This window comes from Pecten maximus, chromosome 15, assembly GCF_902652985.1.
Source record: "Pecten maximus chromosome 15, xPecMax1.1, whole genome shotgun sequence".
Classification (NCBI taxonomy): Eukaryota; Metazoa; Mollusca; class Bivalvia; order Pectinida; family Pectinidae; genus Pecten; species Pecten maximus.
The window spans coordinates 22,370,145-22,389,232 of NC_047029.1; the positions used below are offsets into that span (position 1 = coordinate 22,370,145).

Genomic DNA, 19,088 nt, shown 5'->3' on the forward strand with positions numbered 1-19,088 from the left:
TTACCTATAGTAGTGTCAGTAGTCACTGTAGGGTTTAGTCAGTATATTACCTATAGTAGTGTCAGTAGTCACTGTAGGGTTTAGTCAGTATATTACCTATAGTAGTGTCAGTAGTCACTGTAGGGTTTAGTCAGTATATTACCTATAGTAGTGTCAGTAGTCACTGTAGGGTTTAGTCAGTATATTACCTATAGTAGTGTCAGTAGAGTCACTGTAGGGTTTAGTCAGTATATTACCTATAGTAGTGTCAGTAGTCACTGTAGGGTTTAGTCAGTATATTACCTATAGTAGTGTCAGTAGTCACTGTAGGGTTTAGTCAGTATATTACCTATAGTAGTGTCAGTAGAGTCACTGTAGGGTTTAGTCAGTATATTACCTATAGTAGTGTCAGTAGAGTCACTGTAGGGTTTAGTCAGTATATTACCTATAGCAGTGTCAGTAGAATTACTGTAGGGTTTAGTTAGTATATTACCTATATTAGTGTCAGTAGACTTACTATAGGGTTTAGTCAGTATATTACCTATAGTAGTGTCAGTAGAATCACTGTAGGGTTTAGTCAGTATATTACCTATAGTAGTGTCAGTAGAGACACTGTAGGGTTTAGTCAGTATATTACCTATAGTAGTGTCAGTAGTCACTGTAGGGTTTAGTCAGTATATTACCTATAGTAGTGTCAGTAGTCACTGTAGGGTTTAGTCAGTATATTACCTATAGTAGTGTCAGTAGAGACACTGTAGGGTTTAGTCAGTATATTACCTATAGTAGTGTCAGTAGTCACTGTAGGGTTTAGTCAGTATATTACCTATAGTAGTGTCAGTAGAATCACTGTAGGGTTTAGTCAGTATATTACCTATAGTAGTGTCAGTAGAATCACTGTAGGGTTTAGTCAGTATATTTCCTATAGTAGTATCAAGAACATCACTTAAAAATTCAATTCACATTGAGTATTACACAGACTAGTGTCAATTACTGCTGACCAAATGACATATTCACACTATCAAACAAGCTAATACTAATACCTAGTATAAGTATATACATTTATCGGATAATCAAAACTGTCTACTTTGAAAGGATATTTGCACAGGAACTTTAATCAAACATAAACACAACTAAATCTACAACGTTATGTGATCGAATGGACATGTAAACGTCAGACCTATTAATGGACATATGTAATCCAAACACAAACCCTACCTAATATAGAGCTTTAAGTAAATATTTTTATCAGCATTGACCACGACAGGTTATTGGCCTACTGACCAGACTGACCAATAGACCATATAAACGACCTTACTGTACTCTGCTAAGTAGATCTGGTTTGTCAAAGACATCGATCAGTTCCATGACCACAAGCCATTGATTAAAAGTCAAGGTATCATGTCCGAATTAATCCATGTTTGTTTAAAGCTTATTTGCCTTATTGGTCCGAATTATTATTAATGTATATATCTTGTCAGCATCACTTAATATTTATAGGTAATTATGTAAGATGATGAGAGTACATATCGATCTCTTGTTCATTCTTTGTATAGGCGGGGTAGAGAGTTAAATACTTCTGCGCACTGAAAGATATGTTCCTCTATGGAATACGAAATTAACGTCATATCGCACAAGTCTTATTGATAAACTATTGGTAACGAAATAGATTCTTACAGAGAAAAAAAATCCCAATATTTCACATATACACGTACAATACCAAGTCTTATTGATAAGTAATTATGAACAATATACATTCTTACAGAGAGGAAAAATCACCATATTTCAAATATACACTTACAATACATTATTGGCATTGTGCGAATAATCACTGAAATGACAGGGTTGAGAATCATTCAATTATTTGTAAAGGTTAGTGAAGAAAATAAATTACACATTTTCACTGCAACACATAACACTTAATGGCAAGGTCAGTGTTCGATAAGGCGAGCATAAATGGAACAATACTGTCATCAGTGTCCCCTAAGGTCGACATAAATATCGGTGTACAGGAGAATGTTAAGTAATTTGGTTTCACAACAGAATATTTATTTTTAACATCGCATTCACTATTAATCTTTGGCGGACATTGCAGAAAGTAGAAATTCTCACAATTGATAACGGAAGTATCTTAAAATGAACACCTTTCGCCAGGTAATATGGTAGATTGTCAAACAGTCACATTTTACATTCATACCGGACGACATGAACAGATTTACAATGTTCTGTTTCTAGACGTAGTCTAATCATAGTTTCATTCAGTGCCTTCCTTCACACGCCTTAAATTATTGAAGCAAGAAAATAAAGGTATGAATAGAAATAGTTTTATTGCGGACCACAACATGTCCAGGTACCACAGCAGATTTGTTTTTGTCCGTTTATTTAGAGTACTTTTGGGTTTAATATTCGCCCATCGACACGACAGACTTGTCTAAACAGGTTTTTGCTAGATATCTGGAAAGCTGTTCGCTCAACCGTTAATGCATATTCCTTGGTGAACTACAGGTCAATCCATAATTGGATTATACGGTGTGAAAAAGTATTATTATATTAGTATTAAGTTTCAGGAATTTAAACTTTATGTGTATAAGATATTTTGGGGATTTGCAAAAGTCCTTACTGCATACTATGTATTATCTAAAATAACACACCTTATATAGAGACCAGTGACGTTTATGTCAGCTACCATTCTTACATATGATTGTACCGTGATACACAATACACATACCACTCTAGTGAACGGCTATAGACCTGCGACGGTCGAGCCATTATCGAAAGACGGACTATGCTTTGTATTGAACAGTCATGATTAGGAACTTTGTCATGACGACCAGTAAATATTTTGCTGTTGCGTCTAGCTTGTATCCAAAACAAATGTCAACAGAGATCCGCAGTGAAGAAGGCCAACACCAACTCGTTATATCTAACATGTGTGTTATTTTATGAAAACTGGTCATTGTACAGATCCATACGATACACAATTTAGGATTCTCAAGATAATTTTTCAAATTATATATGAAAGACTAATTAATACATATATTTGTTAGTAATCAATTCAGGCACATATCCATTTCAAAACATTTTGATATTAAAATTAGGTGTGGTGGTCCACAAGCTCATGCTTGTTTCTCGAACACATTTGATCATACCATTGTTTCCCAGGACCTAACTTTAAAATCTGACCCATAAAAGAAATATTTGATTCTAACAATACTTTAGAACTTACGCGCCGATTAACTAAATAAACTGAAAATAACCATAACTGGTTATTACAAGCATTGTGGAATAAAAAAAGGTTTTTTATTATATTGAAGGGATATTTTATCAAAACAATTATTAAAGAACTCAAAACCTTAATCATTTTGAATATGTCTTTGCCCCTAATCATATCCACAGTACAGCACTGTAAACCAGATTCGTCGCACCATTTCAAATAGGATAGTTTAACATGAATAAGCATATACTCAAAATGCGACACCTTCAAAAGCATGTTTAATCTTGTCAGTTTTAGTACGTGATAATAGTCTTATACAAACAACCCTTTAAATTGAATCATATATTTCTTCCTTTTAAGGTATTTGTAATTTACGACATTTATCGGCAATTAAAATCCATTTGTTTTGAGAAACAAAATCCAAGACAACTAACAAAACAAATTCCGAACTTTTGGTTTGAATAAAGCCATACCCCAAAACGTATCTGATTATTTATTTAGTTCGTGTGAAAGCAGCTTTACGCTTATTGGGTTTAAGTAGGTCACACAAGATTACATTTTTTCAAGTGCCTCACCTAATTCGACATCACTATGCATACCATGTTTTTTGTTTACACCGTTACCAAGCCCAGTACAGACATTGAACTTGGGCACAATACTGTGCCACCATCATTGTTCTCTGTTATATGACCATGCAATCGATACAACGTATACCACTCTAATGATTTTCAATATCAAATCCTGACAGTGGTGAGGTTAACATCTGCATATCAATACTTTGTATCTTGGGTCTGAAATTGTAAAATATAATAAATATGGTTACACATATTATAATAGATTATCGGAGGTCAATGCTTAATGATAGTAATAATTATAATAAACACTTTTCACATCGACTTAACAGAATAGAATGACAATTGGAGAAATATTGAAAGGCGCCATCAGTTCGACTAAGTGGTATAGACATTAACTGTAGGAGTGGTAACTATAAGCAACAGTTACTATATACCATGAATTCATAGACAACATTTACTATATACCATGAATTCATAGACAAGCATTTACTATAAACAGTGCATACATAGGCAACAGTTACTATATACCATGAATATATAGAAGGTTACTATAAACAATGAATACATAGACAACACAAACACGAACACAAACAGTGGTGCTCACAGTGACAGTAGCTAGGGGTTACCATAGAAAACGACAACTAGAGGCAGTGGTAACTATAGACAACAGTAACTAGAGGCAGCGGTAACTATAGACAACAGTAACTAGAGGCAGTGGTAACTATAGACAACAGTAACTAGAGGCAGTGGTAACTATAGACAACAGTAACTAGAGGCAGTGGTAACTATAGACAACAGTAACTATAGGCAGTGGTTGAAATAGACAACATGAATTGGTGACAGTTGTAAATAAAGTAGCTATTGACAGCAGTTACTATAAATAACTAATTAGAGACAGAGTTTACTATTGTCAAAAGTACAGTGCCTAGAGTCAGTGGTTACTATGGACAGCAGTTATTAAAAGCAATATAAAACTTGAAATTGAATCAAAAGTGATAAATTAGAGCTTACACTCCTTTGGTATGATTGCTCCAGTCTTTAATATTTTACTACAGGGCTAAAGTAATTTAAAATTCAATAACCTGCAGTATGTTAAGAAAAGAAAACCGTGTAGGTTGCTCTTCACGTCAGTCTAAAGTGGCTCGGCCTATGGTACTTTAGTCAGCGATACAATATTTACGTAAATGCTTGAACGGGCACTCCTGTCTCTATACGTGAATCCTCATCCATTTTGTCAAATTGAGATATACAAGGCAAATAAAAGTCATTCAAATAACATATGCACAGTCAACACATTAGCCTAGATATGATACTTTTATCTTCCTATAACAAATGATGTTCTTAGTCAAAAGCGCAAACAACTTGCATAGCATCACGGTGGTGAAGTATCTTACAATGTTTATATTGTCTATTTATTGTTCTTTCAAGTTCATATTCGAATGTATTTTTTCATCTTTATGGTCTTTTGCTGTTCAGGTTTTTCTAGCAAATATTGGTAGTAATGAAATAAACATTCCTTAACATTTCGGATATCCCACTTTTAAATCTATAGGATATAAATGATCAAAATCGGTAATACGATGAAATGAAGAACAATTAAAAAACTCTTTCTAAAGCTCAAGAAAACAATTTCACTTTAAAACATTAAACATCAAATTACAAAAAAAGGACCAACGATCACCTTAATTAATTTAGGATTTTATTTGGTATGACTATATAACTATCTGTGATAGAAAAACCTTGACTATTACCTGAGAAATGATGTTTTTTTTATGTTGAAAATACGCAGGTAATTATTATCGGTATGATAACAAATGAGTTATCAGAAAAAAAAATCAATTTCTCCCTATTTCTAAATATGATTATTACGGTAAAAAAAACAACAAAAAAATAAAAAAAATAAAAAAAACAATGAAAGGCATTTTTTAATACATTTACAATACATTTACTTTGGAGACAATAATACAGAAAGACATGGAATAGATGGCATAATCATTGAACTTAAATGCATTATATAAAACAATGAATCTAAACAATGAATGTAGATACGAATAGACCAAGTCTTGATTATACATGCTTTTATCTAGTACAATAATTCGTGGTAAATCAGACAAAAATCTTTATCATGAAAAACAGCAGCAAAGAAACGAAAGAAAATGTGAAACGAACAGCATTGTTTATTATCTCTCTATATGACATAGTATTGCTTCGATCAATTCTAGAAAAAAAAACCCAAAAAATTTAAAAAAAAAAAAAAAAAAATGTCATTAAAAATAAATATCTATTGACAAAATGCTAGAAAAAAATCCCCCCCCCCCCCCCCAAAAAAACAAAACAAAAACAACAAAAACATAAGACAAACAGAAAAAAACAACAACAAATAAAACAAAAACAAAGAAAAACAACACCAGCAAAAAGCCAAATAAACAAAAACAAACAAAAACCAACCAACCAAAAAGTAAGATTAGGAAATGAATACATAATGACAAAATGCTAGAACCCAACAACAACAAACAAACGAAAACAAAAAAGAATAATTAGAAATCTTATACATAAAGACAAAATGTTAAATATAATATTGATTGTTTTTGCAGGAAATCCGACCTGGAGAGGTTACTCAGGGAGAGTCCATGGCAAGAGAATAGAAAAAGCAAGAACTTGTGATATGTACATACGTCAGAACTCAATTCAACCAATCAAGTTGTGTGTAAAAATAATCAACAAATTAACACTGCAAGAACATTTATCAAAGCCATTAGTGCTGACGTGGGATGATACCCAGCGTATGATTGATCTATTTCTTGAATCACTATCTCAACAAATGGCTACTATAACATTCTTGAATTAACGGAAACACCCGAGGATAAAAACATTTATATCCAAAAACTGAATCACCCAACCTGCCTTACAGATTTAGTTTCTCTAAGTATGTCAAATGATTGACATAAGTTACAAATATAGCGCGTTCTGTACAGTTAACCGTAGACATACGGCTAGGTCTTAATACTTTTTGTATGATATTTCAGCATTTTTATATCTATGGTGTAAATTGAACAAATAAATATTATTTTCGTCTTTACAGTTTTGTACTTTAATTAATTAACTTTTGCTTTGCTTAGGGACAAATTCAATCTTTCTTATTAATAATATCATTCGTATTTCTTCTATTTCTTCCACCAAAACCTGACACGTCCTTAAATGACCCTGGCTGTTAATAGGACGTTAAACAAAAACAAACAAAGCAAACCACCAAAAAGATTTCTGACATGTTTATTTTAAAACCTGAAGGCGAAATTCAACGAAACTTTACCTGAGTGATCGTGTATGACCGGCGACGCACAAGAGTTTTAGTAAAATGTACTTACAGTTGCAATTTGAAAATTACAAACACAAGTTGCAATGTAAGCTGAATGTACCTGATTTATGACTGCTGGGGGTCGCTTTGGGGACATCTTTAACGGTGTCCATTACCAACAATACTTGCTCCTATTTGGTATATGAACTGATGTGTATTGCAATTGTAAACCAAGCGTTTCATGTAAGGGCAAAGATCTTCTGAAAACGTTAAGAGCTGAGCAATTTTAAAAAGAATAGTTACATACAATGCATACAAAATGATATAGATACAAAAGTATATAATATATGTCAACTACTGCATCTTAACAACATATACAGGGCAGTTTAGCACTTCACTTATATCATATCCCTTGGGATTATGAAAAATGCATAGAAAAATTGTCACATATACTTAAACATCTTTGAAGTAGTATTTCAAAAGCATCATTTTAATATCGTGTTATGAATCTGTTAAGTGGCAAACCAACGGAATATACGAAAGTGCCACATGTAAATATACATGTACCATTAGTGTCAATATATAAATATATAAAACAATAGCAAATAACGACAATATAGCCAGGTCAAAATATACCATAATTCAAAGAAAATAATACTAGCTTAGAGTCACGATGATGATACAACATAAAAATAGAAGAGCGTGTCACATGTTAACGACAACGTAATTCTAACTCGGACGAAACGACGACAAAAACAAACAAAATAATAGGAACAAAAGCACCCAATACTCTATAAGGGTGAACACTTGGTGTCTTGTTTACGCATCCTACTTCTATCATCCCAATCACCCCTATATATACATATGCTAATAACGCCTACAGACACACATATGTGAATAACGCCTACATATACACATATTTGAATATCACCTACGGACACACATATGTGAATATCATCTACAGACACACATATGTGAATAAATCCTACATATACACATATGCAAATAACTCATTTATTTTTTTAATTTTTGTACGTGTCGCTAGTGGACAGAACTATGGATATCCCTGAATAAAGTCGAGCAAATTTAATTTGACCTTAGCGAATATAGAATGAAATGTATATTTCCCCTGTAAAGGTGTTCCCTTGATAACTCAAAAGAAACAATATTGGACATGTTAAACATCAGTTTGATTTCTAGTGATTATCTAAGGGTAAGAAATCAATAACGCTATCAGATAAAAGTTGGCTTCCTGCCAGCATACCTCAGGGATATCCAGTGACAAGATCACTCTCCGTCCTAATCCTTTTCTTTAGAAGACAAATCACACACTTATACAGTTATGTTTTGCTATCATATTCTGGCTAAACTTCTTATCAGCACATTCAAGTCATTTTGGAGTGTCATCATACGTACATTATATTTTTATTCAACCTATCATTGAATTTACACATATGCGTAAATATCAAGTCCTATGTAATGTAAATGTCTTTTTTCAATTGAAAAACAAAGTAATAATTTCCTCACAATTCGGATTTTGACATTTGTTTTGGCTAATTTTGATATTTTTGGCTAACTTTTGGTCAATTTAGTTCCTTGTCATTACCAACGAGTTAAAGAAGGACGAAAGAGCGGTACGATGTAGTTTAATTAATTGTTCTCATTTTGTTTTGAAAGGTACTAAGGTACAGTATGTGAATATATATATACAATGCCAATAACCACAAGGATAGTCTTGTTTTCGTTTTCATTTAATGCTACCCACATTTGCTTATGATAGATAAAAATCGATTAAATCTGCTATATCAACTATGATAATACATTTCAGTAGAAAAATGGAAACACTTTGCAGTTAACATTGCTATAGGCGAGACATAAAAGTAATGAAGTATAGCAACAATAATGAATTATAACAGCTTTAGGCATGCATTCAACATAAATAGCAAATTGTCGTATGAAATAGAAAATTAAATTACACCCCTGATTTATCAACACAGCGTTGTCCTTATTGCAGTCCAAATGTAGTACAAACTTCATGACCCGTGGCTTTAAATCACGTGATTGGTCAATTCCTGGCGCAGAATATAAACATGCCTTGTGAGAAAAAAAATGCATAAAAAATCATGTGTCAAAGTATCAATTCCAAATTACAAATATAACATTTAATTAATCACATATGATATAATCCCTTCACAGCCGTCATTTGCTAAAATCCCGATGATTATTTTTGTATGTCTTCATTTAATGAAATCTTAGTAAAGGGATTTTTAAACGTATTTTAGTGACGTCAAAGAGGTAAAAATGAAATTTAATGAACTATGGATATGGCGATCGAATAATATTTCTATTTTCACAAACAGAATACTACACGAGTTCAAACCGTAGTGGATTGCAACGCGAGTGAATGTGTAAAATATATTTGTGAACAATTAATATAAGCTTTAATTTAGCATATTAAACACAATAATTGCATAACCCGATACCAGGGCTAAACTGTTTGTTCCATTAGGTATCTACTGGTGATACTAGAACGATATATTTCTGGAAATCCACTACCGTTTTACTGTACTATTTGCTTCTTTAGAAGTGAAAAGTCCAAAGAATTTTGGCAATAACTTGCAATAACTTAAGTGTAGAAAATCATATACCACTGTTATGGGTCATGAATCTAGGTCAAATTAATTTAATGTCACGTTCTCCAAATAAGAGCAGGAGAAGTGCTAACCAAAGAATCTTCTTCACTCTTTTTGATCGAAACCAAACAGAAATAGAGAAGTCCCCTCTCGCATTCCGGTAGTACAGAAACCAGCACAAGTTCATCCCAGAATCCGCTGAGTTCAGTAAAATGATAATACCGACAACGAAACTTATGATTACGTAATCAATTAGGCCAAATATTGCTATTACTCACATTGACAGTATGATTCAGTAAAACGTTTAGGTACGTTTCGATCGATATGTGTATGTGTTACCGAGGCAAAGCTTACAAACAAAAGTATCTCTACCAAAGGAATCATTAAATTTTAATTTGCTTGCTAACGTCATCTGCGTGGGAGAGAGTTGTTGTTTTTCAAATGAATATTGCAAAGCATGTACATCTGCGTGATAGAGAGTTGTTGTGCTTCAAATGAATATTGCGAATTATATGCATCAGGGCAATGTATATATATGCTCTTAATGCTAGTTTGTTGTCAGTTGTTAGTAATTAGTGAACCTGGCCTTCCAAACTGAGCGCTTGAATAGGTCATTATGGCATGATATATTTATAGAACTATGTAGGTAAATTACACATGTACAGGACCGATATTGAGTTACTGTAATATCATATAATCACATTGTTAACACCCTATACATAATCGATAATTTGATTGTTAATTTGTATTGAAGGGCGATGCTTCATCATATACAAAATTCTGTCATTTTTGTTTATTTGGTTGTCCTATTAACAGCCAGGGTCGTTCAAGGACGATCCAGGTTTTAGAAGTAGAGAAAAGCTGGAGTAGCCGCAGAAAATCCACCGACCTATAGTCAATACCAGGAAACAGCCTCACGTAGGTTTTGAACTCGCAACCCAGAGGTGGAGGGCTAGTGATAAAGTGTCGGGACACCTTAACCACTCGGCCAACGCGGCCCCTTAGTCCATCATAATAAGCTTTAGTATTCAATTGAAAATGAACAAAACCAAAATACATGGACCATAGACGTAATCTGTCCATAGTACAATACCCACAGGGGCAATAGACGTTATCAGTCCATAGTATTATATACCCACAGGGGCCATAGACGTAATCAGTCCATAGTACAATATACACAGATGGACCATAGACGTAATCAGTCCATAGTACAATATACACAGATGGACCATAGACGTAATCAGTCCATAGTACAATATACACAGATGGACCATAGACGTTATCAGTCCATAGTACAATATACACACAGGGACCATAGATGTTATCAGTCCATAGTACAATATACACAGATGGACCATAGACGTTATCAATCCATAGTACAATATACCCACAGGGGCCATAGACGTTATCAGTCCATAGTACAATATACACAGATGGACCATAGACGTTATCAGTCCATAGTACAATATACTCACAGGGGCAATAGACGTTATCAGTCCATAGTGCAATATACACAGGTGCCATATACGTAATCAGTCCATAGTATAATTTACATATGTTGGGTTTTATATTTGATTTAAAGAGGACCATGTCTTCAAACTTTGACTGAAATTTCAAAATGGTTTCTACTCGCGTTTATCGCTTGACGAAAACTAGTTCTGAAGATGACATGAGGCTGGAATGTTTAAAATTGACCTTTTCAACTTTTTCTGTAATAGTTTGCTCTGAAGTCTTAAAACCAAACGAAGTGACTTAGAAATATTATATATATAAATGACAAAAACGTACTTCTAACATGAACCGAGAAACGATACTCAGTGGATTTTGCTGACGAACGTGGCATTGTAGAAAGATGTGCCTTTCACACTTCATCCTTTTAATCTTAACGTGTGAATTTAGAAGTAAACAGCAACTATACAATTCCGTACATGTTACATAAAAGATTACCTTCATATTTTTCTGCGTTAAATTCAGCAATAATTCTTAGTAACATGCAATCAAAACATACTATTTAGCCTATAAATTATCAATGCTAGTTACGCCATGATGTTACCAAGGTCAGTATTGGACAATTACTGGTTTGGCAGCAAAGGGAGTTGAACGAAAACATTAGGCTTCTTGCAAATAATCTACTAGTATGTGGCTAACAAAGAAATCGATAGTGGCAACATTGCAGATACAAGACACTGTCATATTATATTTTCTTATTAGAGATTTAATTAAGGGAAATGACAATGAAGAATAAATAGATAATCTTGTAAATCAGCATTAAACACAGTATACATTATTCAAATGTAAAGCTTAGTTGCAACAAAATTTATCAATTTTTGATATGTCAAATGAATTGGATATGAGGCTAAGTATGTAAGGCTATGCATGTCCTTTCCAAATATGGAAATGTGTCGCTCAACCGTGTTATTGGATGACGTGTATATGTAGAATTTACCGAATAACCTTTCATTCTATATAAACACTATACCTAGCAGTTTAGATGATGTTTATTAATATTGTATTACAATAAAAGAGTGTGACATCTTTTTGTTTGGGTACATGATTGTTGTGGCAACACCAGGCAGCGAGGTATGTACATAGACACACACACAGAACGTTATTCACATAGTAACTTTCAACGAATGTGAGACCAATTTCGTATAAAATCTATCTTTAACCCTGATCTAATCAAGTGGTTTCGAAAAAAAAGTTTACTGCTCTTGTATAACTGTCATAATAGCCATACATCGTGGTACTTACTTACTTTCAGATAATGCCTAGTGGATGTTTGATTGATTACAAACTCCCATAGATTCAATTGTGACGTCAGCTCTCCATGTTGTCAATCAATCAATTTCGAGATTTTTTTTTATTCTGAACAATATCAAACGTGCACATAACACATCTGTATATTCTGAACTGGTGCCAAAATTCATCAGAGGTTAAATGTGGAATGGAAAGTTACGTTAGATCCTATATATACCATAACTTAAACAAAATGCCATATCTATTCAGACCCGAGACTATTTAAGTAATGTCGACGGTCACGCACTCACAGAGAGTTAAGATTTATTTTTAGAAACTACACTATTGTATCAGAAAAATTCGTAACAGTCGGATACGAACTAGACCTTAAGTAACTACAGATTGATCCTGGCATGAGGAAAACCAAAGTCAGGACTCTATGAAAAGTAAAATCGTTAACAGTTTTGAATGATATTTTGTTTATTACGTGAATAAAGCCCTATCAAAAGCCTCACCATATATAACTTTGTCGTTTACTGGCGTGTAGATATTAACTCTATCTTACATCGGAGAAAGTGGCTTAAAGACTACTTTCGATAAATTATCAAGCTTATCTTTTGAATCAGACTCTATTTTCACAAACAGAATACTACACGAGTTCAAACCGTAGTGGATTGCAACGCGAGTGAATGTGTAAACTATATTTGTGAACAATTAATATAAGCTTTAATTTAGCATATTAAACACAATAATTGCATAACCCGATACCAGGGCTAAACTGTTTGTTCCATTAGGTATCCACTGGTGATACTAGAATCATATATTTCTGGAAATCCACTACCGTTTTACTGTACTATTTGCTTCTTTAGTACTGAAATGTCCAAAGAATTTTGGCAATAACTTAAGTGTAGAAAATCATATACCACTGTTATGGGTCATGAATCTAGGTCAAATTAATTTAATGTCACGTTCTCCAAATAAGAGCAGGAGAAGTGCTAACCAAAGAATCTTCTTCACTCTTTTTGATCGAAACCAAACAGAAATAGAGAAGTCCCCTCTCGCATTCCGGCAACGAATGTGAGACCAATTTCGTATAAAATCTATCTTTAACCCTGATCTAATCAAGTGGTTTCGAAAAAAAAGTGTACTGCTCTTGTATAACTGTCATAATAGCCATACATCGTGGTACTTACTTACTTTAGATAATGCCTAGTGGGTGTTTGATTGATTACAAACTCCCATGTGATTGTGTTGTCAATCAATCAATTTCGAGATTTTTTTTTTATTCTGAACAATATCAAACGTGCACATAACACATCTGTATATTCTGAACAGGTGCCAAAATTCATCAGAGGTTAAATGTGGAATAGAAAGTTACGTTAGATCCTATATATACCATAACTTAAACAAAATGCCATATCTATTCAGACCCGAGACTATTTAAGTAATGTCGACGGTCACGCACTCACAGAGAGTTAAGATTTATTTTTAGAAACTACACTATTGTATCAGAAAAATTCGTAACAGTCGGATAAGAACAAGACCTTATGTAACTACAGATTGATCCTGGCATGAGGAAAACCAAAGTTCACGACTCTATAAAACGTAAAATCGTTAACAGTTTTGAATGATGTTTTGTTTATTACGTGAATAAAGCCCTATCAAAAGCCTCACCATATATAACTATGTCGTTTACTGGCGTGTAGATATTAACATCTATATTACATCGGAGAAAGTGGCTTAAAGACTACTTTCGATAAATTATCAAGCTTATCTTTTGAATCAGACTACTAATCAGATTAGATATATAATAAAGAAGCACTTACCTATATAAATATTTTACCCACTGTGACAGTTTGGAAACCCAAAATTGCTGTCCAAAAACAAGTTGCTTGTTTTAATTATGTAAATGTCTGTCAAATTAGGGATAAAGCGCAAGTGGATGATTATAATATCGTTGAATATACAGGACAACATGTTTTATACAATAAAAAAGCAAAATTTGATATTACCTAATAATCTGGGAGAAATGGTATTTCCAGAACTTCATATGCTTTCCAATATCAAAGTACTGCCAATGAACTGTCTCACAACTATGCAATATAATACTTGCAGGGATTACCTCGACTCATTAGCCCAATGAAAAAAACAAAATTCTGTACAGTATAGGATCAAGCCGGTTCCCGAGGACGAAATATATAACTTCTGTAAATTCATTGATATTCTACTTGCCTTTTTCATCTTAAAAGGTATCTTATTTCAGTGATTATGCATCCAATAGTTATAAAGTCGTTATATTTTTTGGTTCATTGCATGTGCGCTATATTAAGTGAAATAGAGTTATGGCTATATTTCAATGTTTCGTTTTGGTAAAAACATAATTAAAAGATATTTATTTCTTTCTATATAATCTTCATATTGTCCTATGCCTGTGTATATTCAATTGTTAAATGTATTCTCGTAGGAGACTATACTGATTAAGATATCATCACTTGTATATAATATGTCTCTGCTAGAGTCATAAAATGAAATTGTTCCAACAGTATTGGATTTCAGAATTGCCATAACTTAAATGATAATCATCAGGTAAATCGCTCTTACATTATATACACTATACCTACTTTACTTCTGTTTGAATTGAGCTCTGTTGTTGAAGAGATAACACATTATCAATATAACCTATCTTAGGGGTTGGAATAAGTGAAATATACTGCAGTACATACGTGTGCCCCATTATGATAAGGACGTTTCTCTCATTTTTGTTTTGACATATATGGTTCTTCGTTTATAAGCTTAAATGTCTGATTTCTTCACGAGTCAGTATTATCACTTGTTATTTCCCTATATACTGTAGATGATTTACTTAAACATTATAGAGATGTGTTGGCACTATCGGAAATATCGATTATCGGAAATTAATTGAAATACAGATTGCAATGTTGTCGTTATTTCACAAGATACTGCTGATACTGTCAGCACTGTAGAAACTATTGATTATGTTACATTCTGTGTTGAAATACATAATGTCGTCATTCAAACATTTAAGGTAGTGTCAAAAATATTTTAATTTACTTTAAAATAAAAGACTGTAAATACTCTCGGTACTGTATAGGTTATGGATTACAATGTAGTGATATTTTACATTGTATGTTGAAATACATACTGTTGTCGTTTTTAAACAAAATACTGCAAATACTATCAGCACTGTAGACATTATAGATTATAGGAAAGGGGTTACGTTTTATGTTGAAAAAACATACTGTTATCTTGACAATTATTCTTGTATTGCACTGTTGAAATGCATAATGTATTTTTTTTTTTTTTTTTTTTTTTTACAAAATACTGCATAAACTGTTAGTACAGTACAAATTATGGATCATAGTGAAGTGGTACACTGTATGGTGTAATATAAACAGTTATGTTGTAATATATACTGTTATGTTGTACTATATCATGATATATATTATAATGTATTGTAATGTAGCTATCCATTTTGAAATGATTTAAAAAAAAAGAAGATACCGTAGATAAGTGATTCTGTATTCTTGTTGAAATGAGTTATGGAAATAATTAAAAAATATGTTTTTAAATATTAAAATGTTAATAAAGTGTATGCAACATGTTGCAATACATTTCATAAAGACTATATGATGAATATTTAAGGACAGAAACGTTAGATAAAGAAGTACGTCTCAATTACTGATCACATCATCACAGATTCTAATTTTATTTCTATATATACAATGTAAGATTGACTTTGGTATTACGTTGACGCATACGTGTCGTTTTAAGGTACTATCGAACTACGTTAATGATATGAAAAACATTACTTCCGGGTCTGACAATCTGACCAATCAGTATGCACTTACTTGTTAAATTCGTGACGTTCAGAGATATATTTAGCATAAAGCCCTTCAGGCAGCGAAAAGCCAGTAATCGCCATATAATAATGTGTTTTGTTTTCTATTATCTATATAAATATACAATGGAGTTTTTTTGTAAATACTTAACCCTGTTCCAGCACTCTTATAATGATCTACAAACTAGACGAAAATTTTCCCTTTTTTGGTTAACATGGCTGGAATCCATTAAAAATCCTTCAAAACGCGAACCTTATAATTCCATCCATCTTATATCATATCTAGGATTAGAAATAATGAGGAATTTTGAAAAGCTCTAACAATTTGCAATTTCTTTCTGATTTTCTAAACACAACTAAAGTTCGTTTTCAATTTAAAAGAAAACTTTTTGTACGTCCCTCTGATATTGAATATTTCAGAAAAATGTAAATAATATATATATAATATATTTTCATAACCTGGTTAATTTTAATATGATCTGAATAAAAAAAGAATAATAAACATTGTTCATACCTTCTGTTTATTTAGATATGTACAATCAGTCACGAATAAAGTTTTAAAAGGTGAGTGGATTATAACATTGGTTTTTCCAACTATCTGATGTTGTCAATAGACTATGGCGTTGTTTTATCCAATATATCGTCTTATTTCACAACCAAACTATGTTTCAAAGTCAACTCATTTTTTTTGAAAAAATGCCAGATATCGAACGGTTTAACCTATATAGACCTGACCCAATTTTACACTCCTAGTGCAATGTTTTCTTAGCGTCTCCATAACAGAACATGTGTTTTGCGATGTACCTATTTAAAGAGAGCCAATAGCTTTTAACTACAGGTACGACCTGCCATACTTTTCCTGACCTTTCTACTGATATACATAATAAATCATGTTGAAGTATGACACTCAACGGCAAACTGGAAATTTCTCCGTATTATTTGTTTGAGATGTTTATTAAATAAATAAATCTCAGTATTCTTTTATGAAGACACGGACGTCATGATTCAATTTACAATGATTAACGACTGTTATAGCGAATTACGTCCATGTAAATGCCATCTTACATATGGATGTTGTAGACGATATTGTATTTACAATGATTTACGACTGTTATAGCGAATTACGTCCATATAAATGCCATCTTACATATGGATGTTGTAGACGATATTGTATTTACAATGATTTACGACTATTATAGCGAATTGCGTCCATGTTTGGTTCGGTTTGGTTTGTATTGTTTAACGTCCTACTAACAGCCAAGGTCATTTAAGGACGTGCCAGGTTTTGGAGGTGGAGGAAGCCGGAGTACCCGGAGAAAAACCACCGGCCTACGGTCAGTACCTGGTAACTGCCCCACGTAGGTTTCGAACTCGCAACCCAGAGGTGGAGGGCTATAGTGTTAAAGTGTCGGGACACCTTAACCACTCGGCCACCGCGGCCCCTACTGCGTCCATATAAATGCCATCTTACATATGGATGTTGTAGACGATATTGTATTTACAATGATTTACGACTATTATAGCGAATTGCGTCCATGTTTGGTTCGGTTTGGTTTGTATTGTTTAACGTCCTACTAACAGCCAAGGTCATTTAAGGACGTGCCAGGTTTTGGAGGTGGAGGAAGCCGGAGTACCCGGAGAAAAACCACCGGCCTACGGTCAGTACCTGGTAACTGCCCCACGTAGGTTTCGAACTCGCAACCCAGAGGTGGAGGGCTATAGTGTTAAAGTGTCGGGACACCTTAACCATTCGGCCATCGCGGCCCCTACTGCGTCCATATAAATGTCATCTTATATATGGGTGTTGCTGACGATATTGAATTTATCATTCTGAGCTGTTTATTTCGTTTAATCATTCTAGCTAATAAACACTTTGGTGTAAATACAATTATAGTAATCCGCCATATAGTGCCTAATTAGCGAAGTTTGGACAGGGCATAAGAGTATAAATTCGCGTTTTGTTTGTACAACGTTATTTGAACAGTGATGGCTGAATGATACATGCCGCTAAATTGACTCAAATGGATCAACGGATTGATCCATCTGGATTGTATTGCAAAATAAAACTAGTTAAATTCTTGTTTTCAGTCTTTTTGCCTTATAATAGAATATGACTACAAAGAATATGAACGTATCATATTTTCATTCATATCAGAATAGAAAGAAATGCGGACTACTACTTCTAAAATATTCCAAACATTTGTAGCCTAAAGGTATAAATCTCTTTTACTTTGTTGCGTCTCGGAGATGAAAGTCGTAAACGTCACAACACTTAAACGATATTTATCATTCATACATATACCCCAGTGTTGTTAAAAGCGGGCTGCATAGCGTTGAATTAAAAATGGCGTTTTAAAGAAAACACGTGATAGGATATCTAATCTTAACATAAACATACCTTTGATTTATAGTCATAAATATCAATTCCGATTAGATAAGTACAAGTATTATGTTAAAGGATTCTATTCAGTGAAATATATGTATAATTTTAGGTAAAAGAAGAAAAAAGAGGCTTAAATAACAATCTTAGTTATTGATATAGTTACGGATATTGAACATTACATTAGATAAGTACAAGTATTATGTTAAAGGATTCTATTCAGTGAAATATATGTATGATTTTAGGTAAAAGCAGAAAAAGAGGCTTAAATAACAATCTTAGTTATTGATATAGTTACGGATATTGAACATTGTTGTTGTTGTTGTTGTTTGTTGCATGCTTTGCTATGTTGTTCGAGCATTTCGTATTTATATGTTACTATGGCGATTTATGATGTCCTAATGGGTATCAGAACAAACC

The 19,088-nt window shown here is 33.1% G+C and overlaps 1 protein-coding gene across 7 annotated transcripts in view; it reads left to right on the plus strand.

Moving 5' to 3' along the window:
• LOC117343510 (protein PLANT CADMIUM RESISTANCE 3-like) overlaps positions 1-6,846 on the plus strand; it is a 36,616-nt gene extending 29,770 nt beyond the window's left edge. For all 7 annotated transcript variants that reach the window (XM_033905888.1, XM_033905886.1, XM_033905885.1 and 4 more), the window contains one exon: positions 6,360-6,846. In XM_033905888.1, coding sequence (XP_033761779.1) covers positions 6,360-6,410 — 51 coding nt within the window. In that variant the 3' untranslated portion in view covers positions 6,411-6,846. The remainder of the gene's footprint in view (positions 1-6,359) is intronic.
• The last annotated feature ends 12,242 nt before the right edge of the window (positions 6,847-19,088 follow it).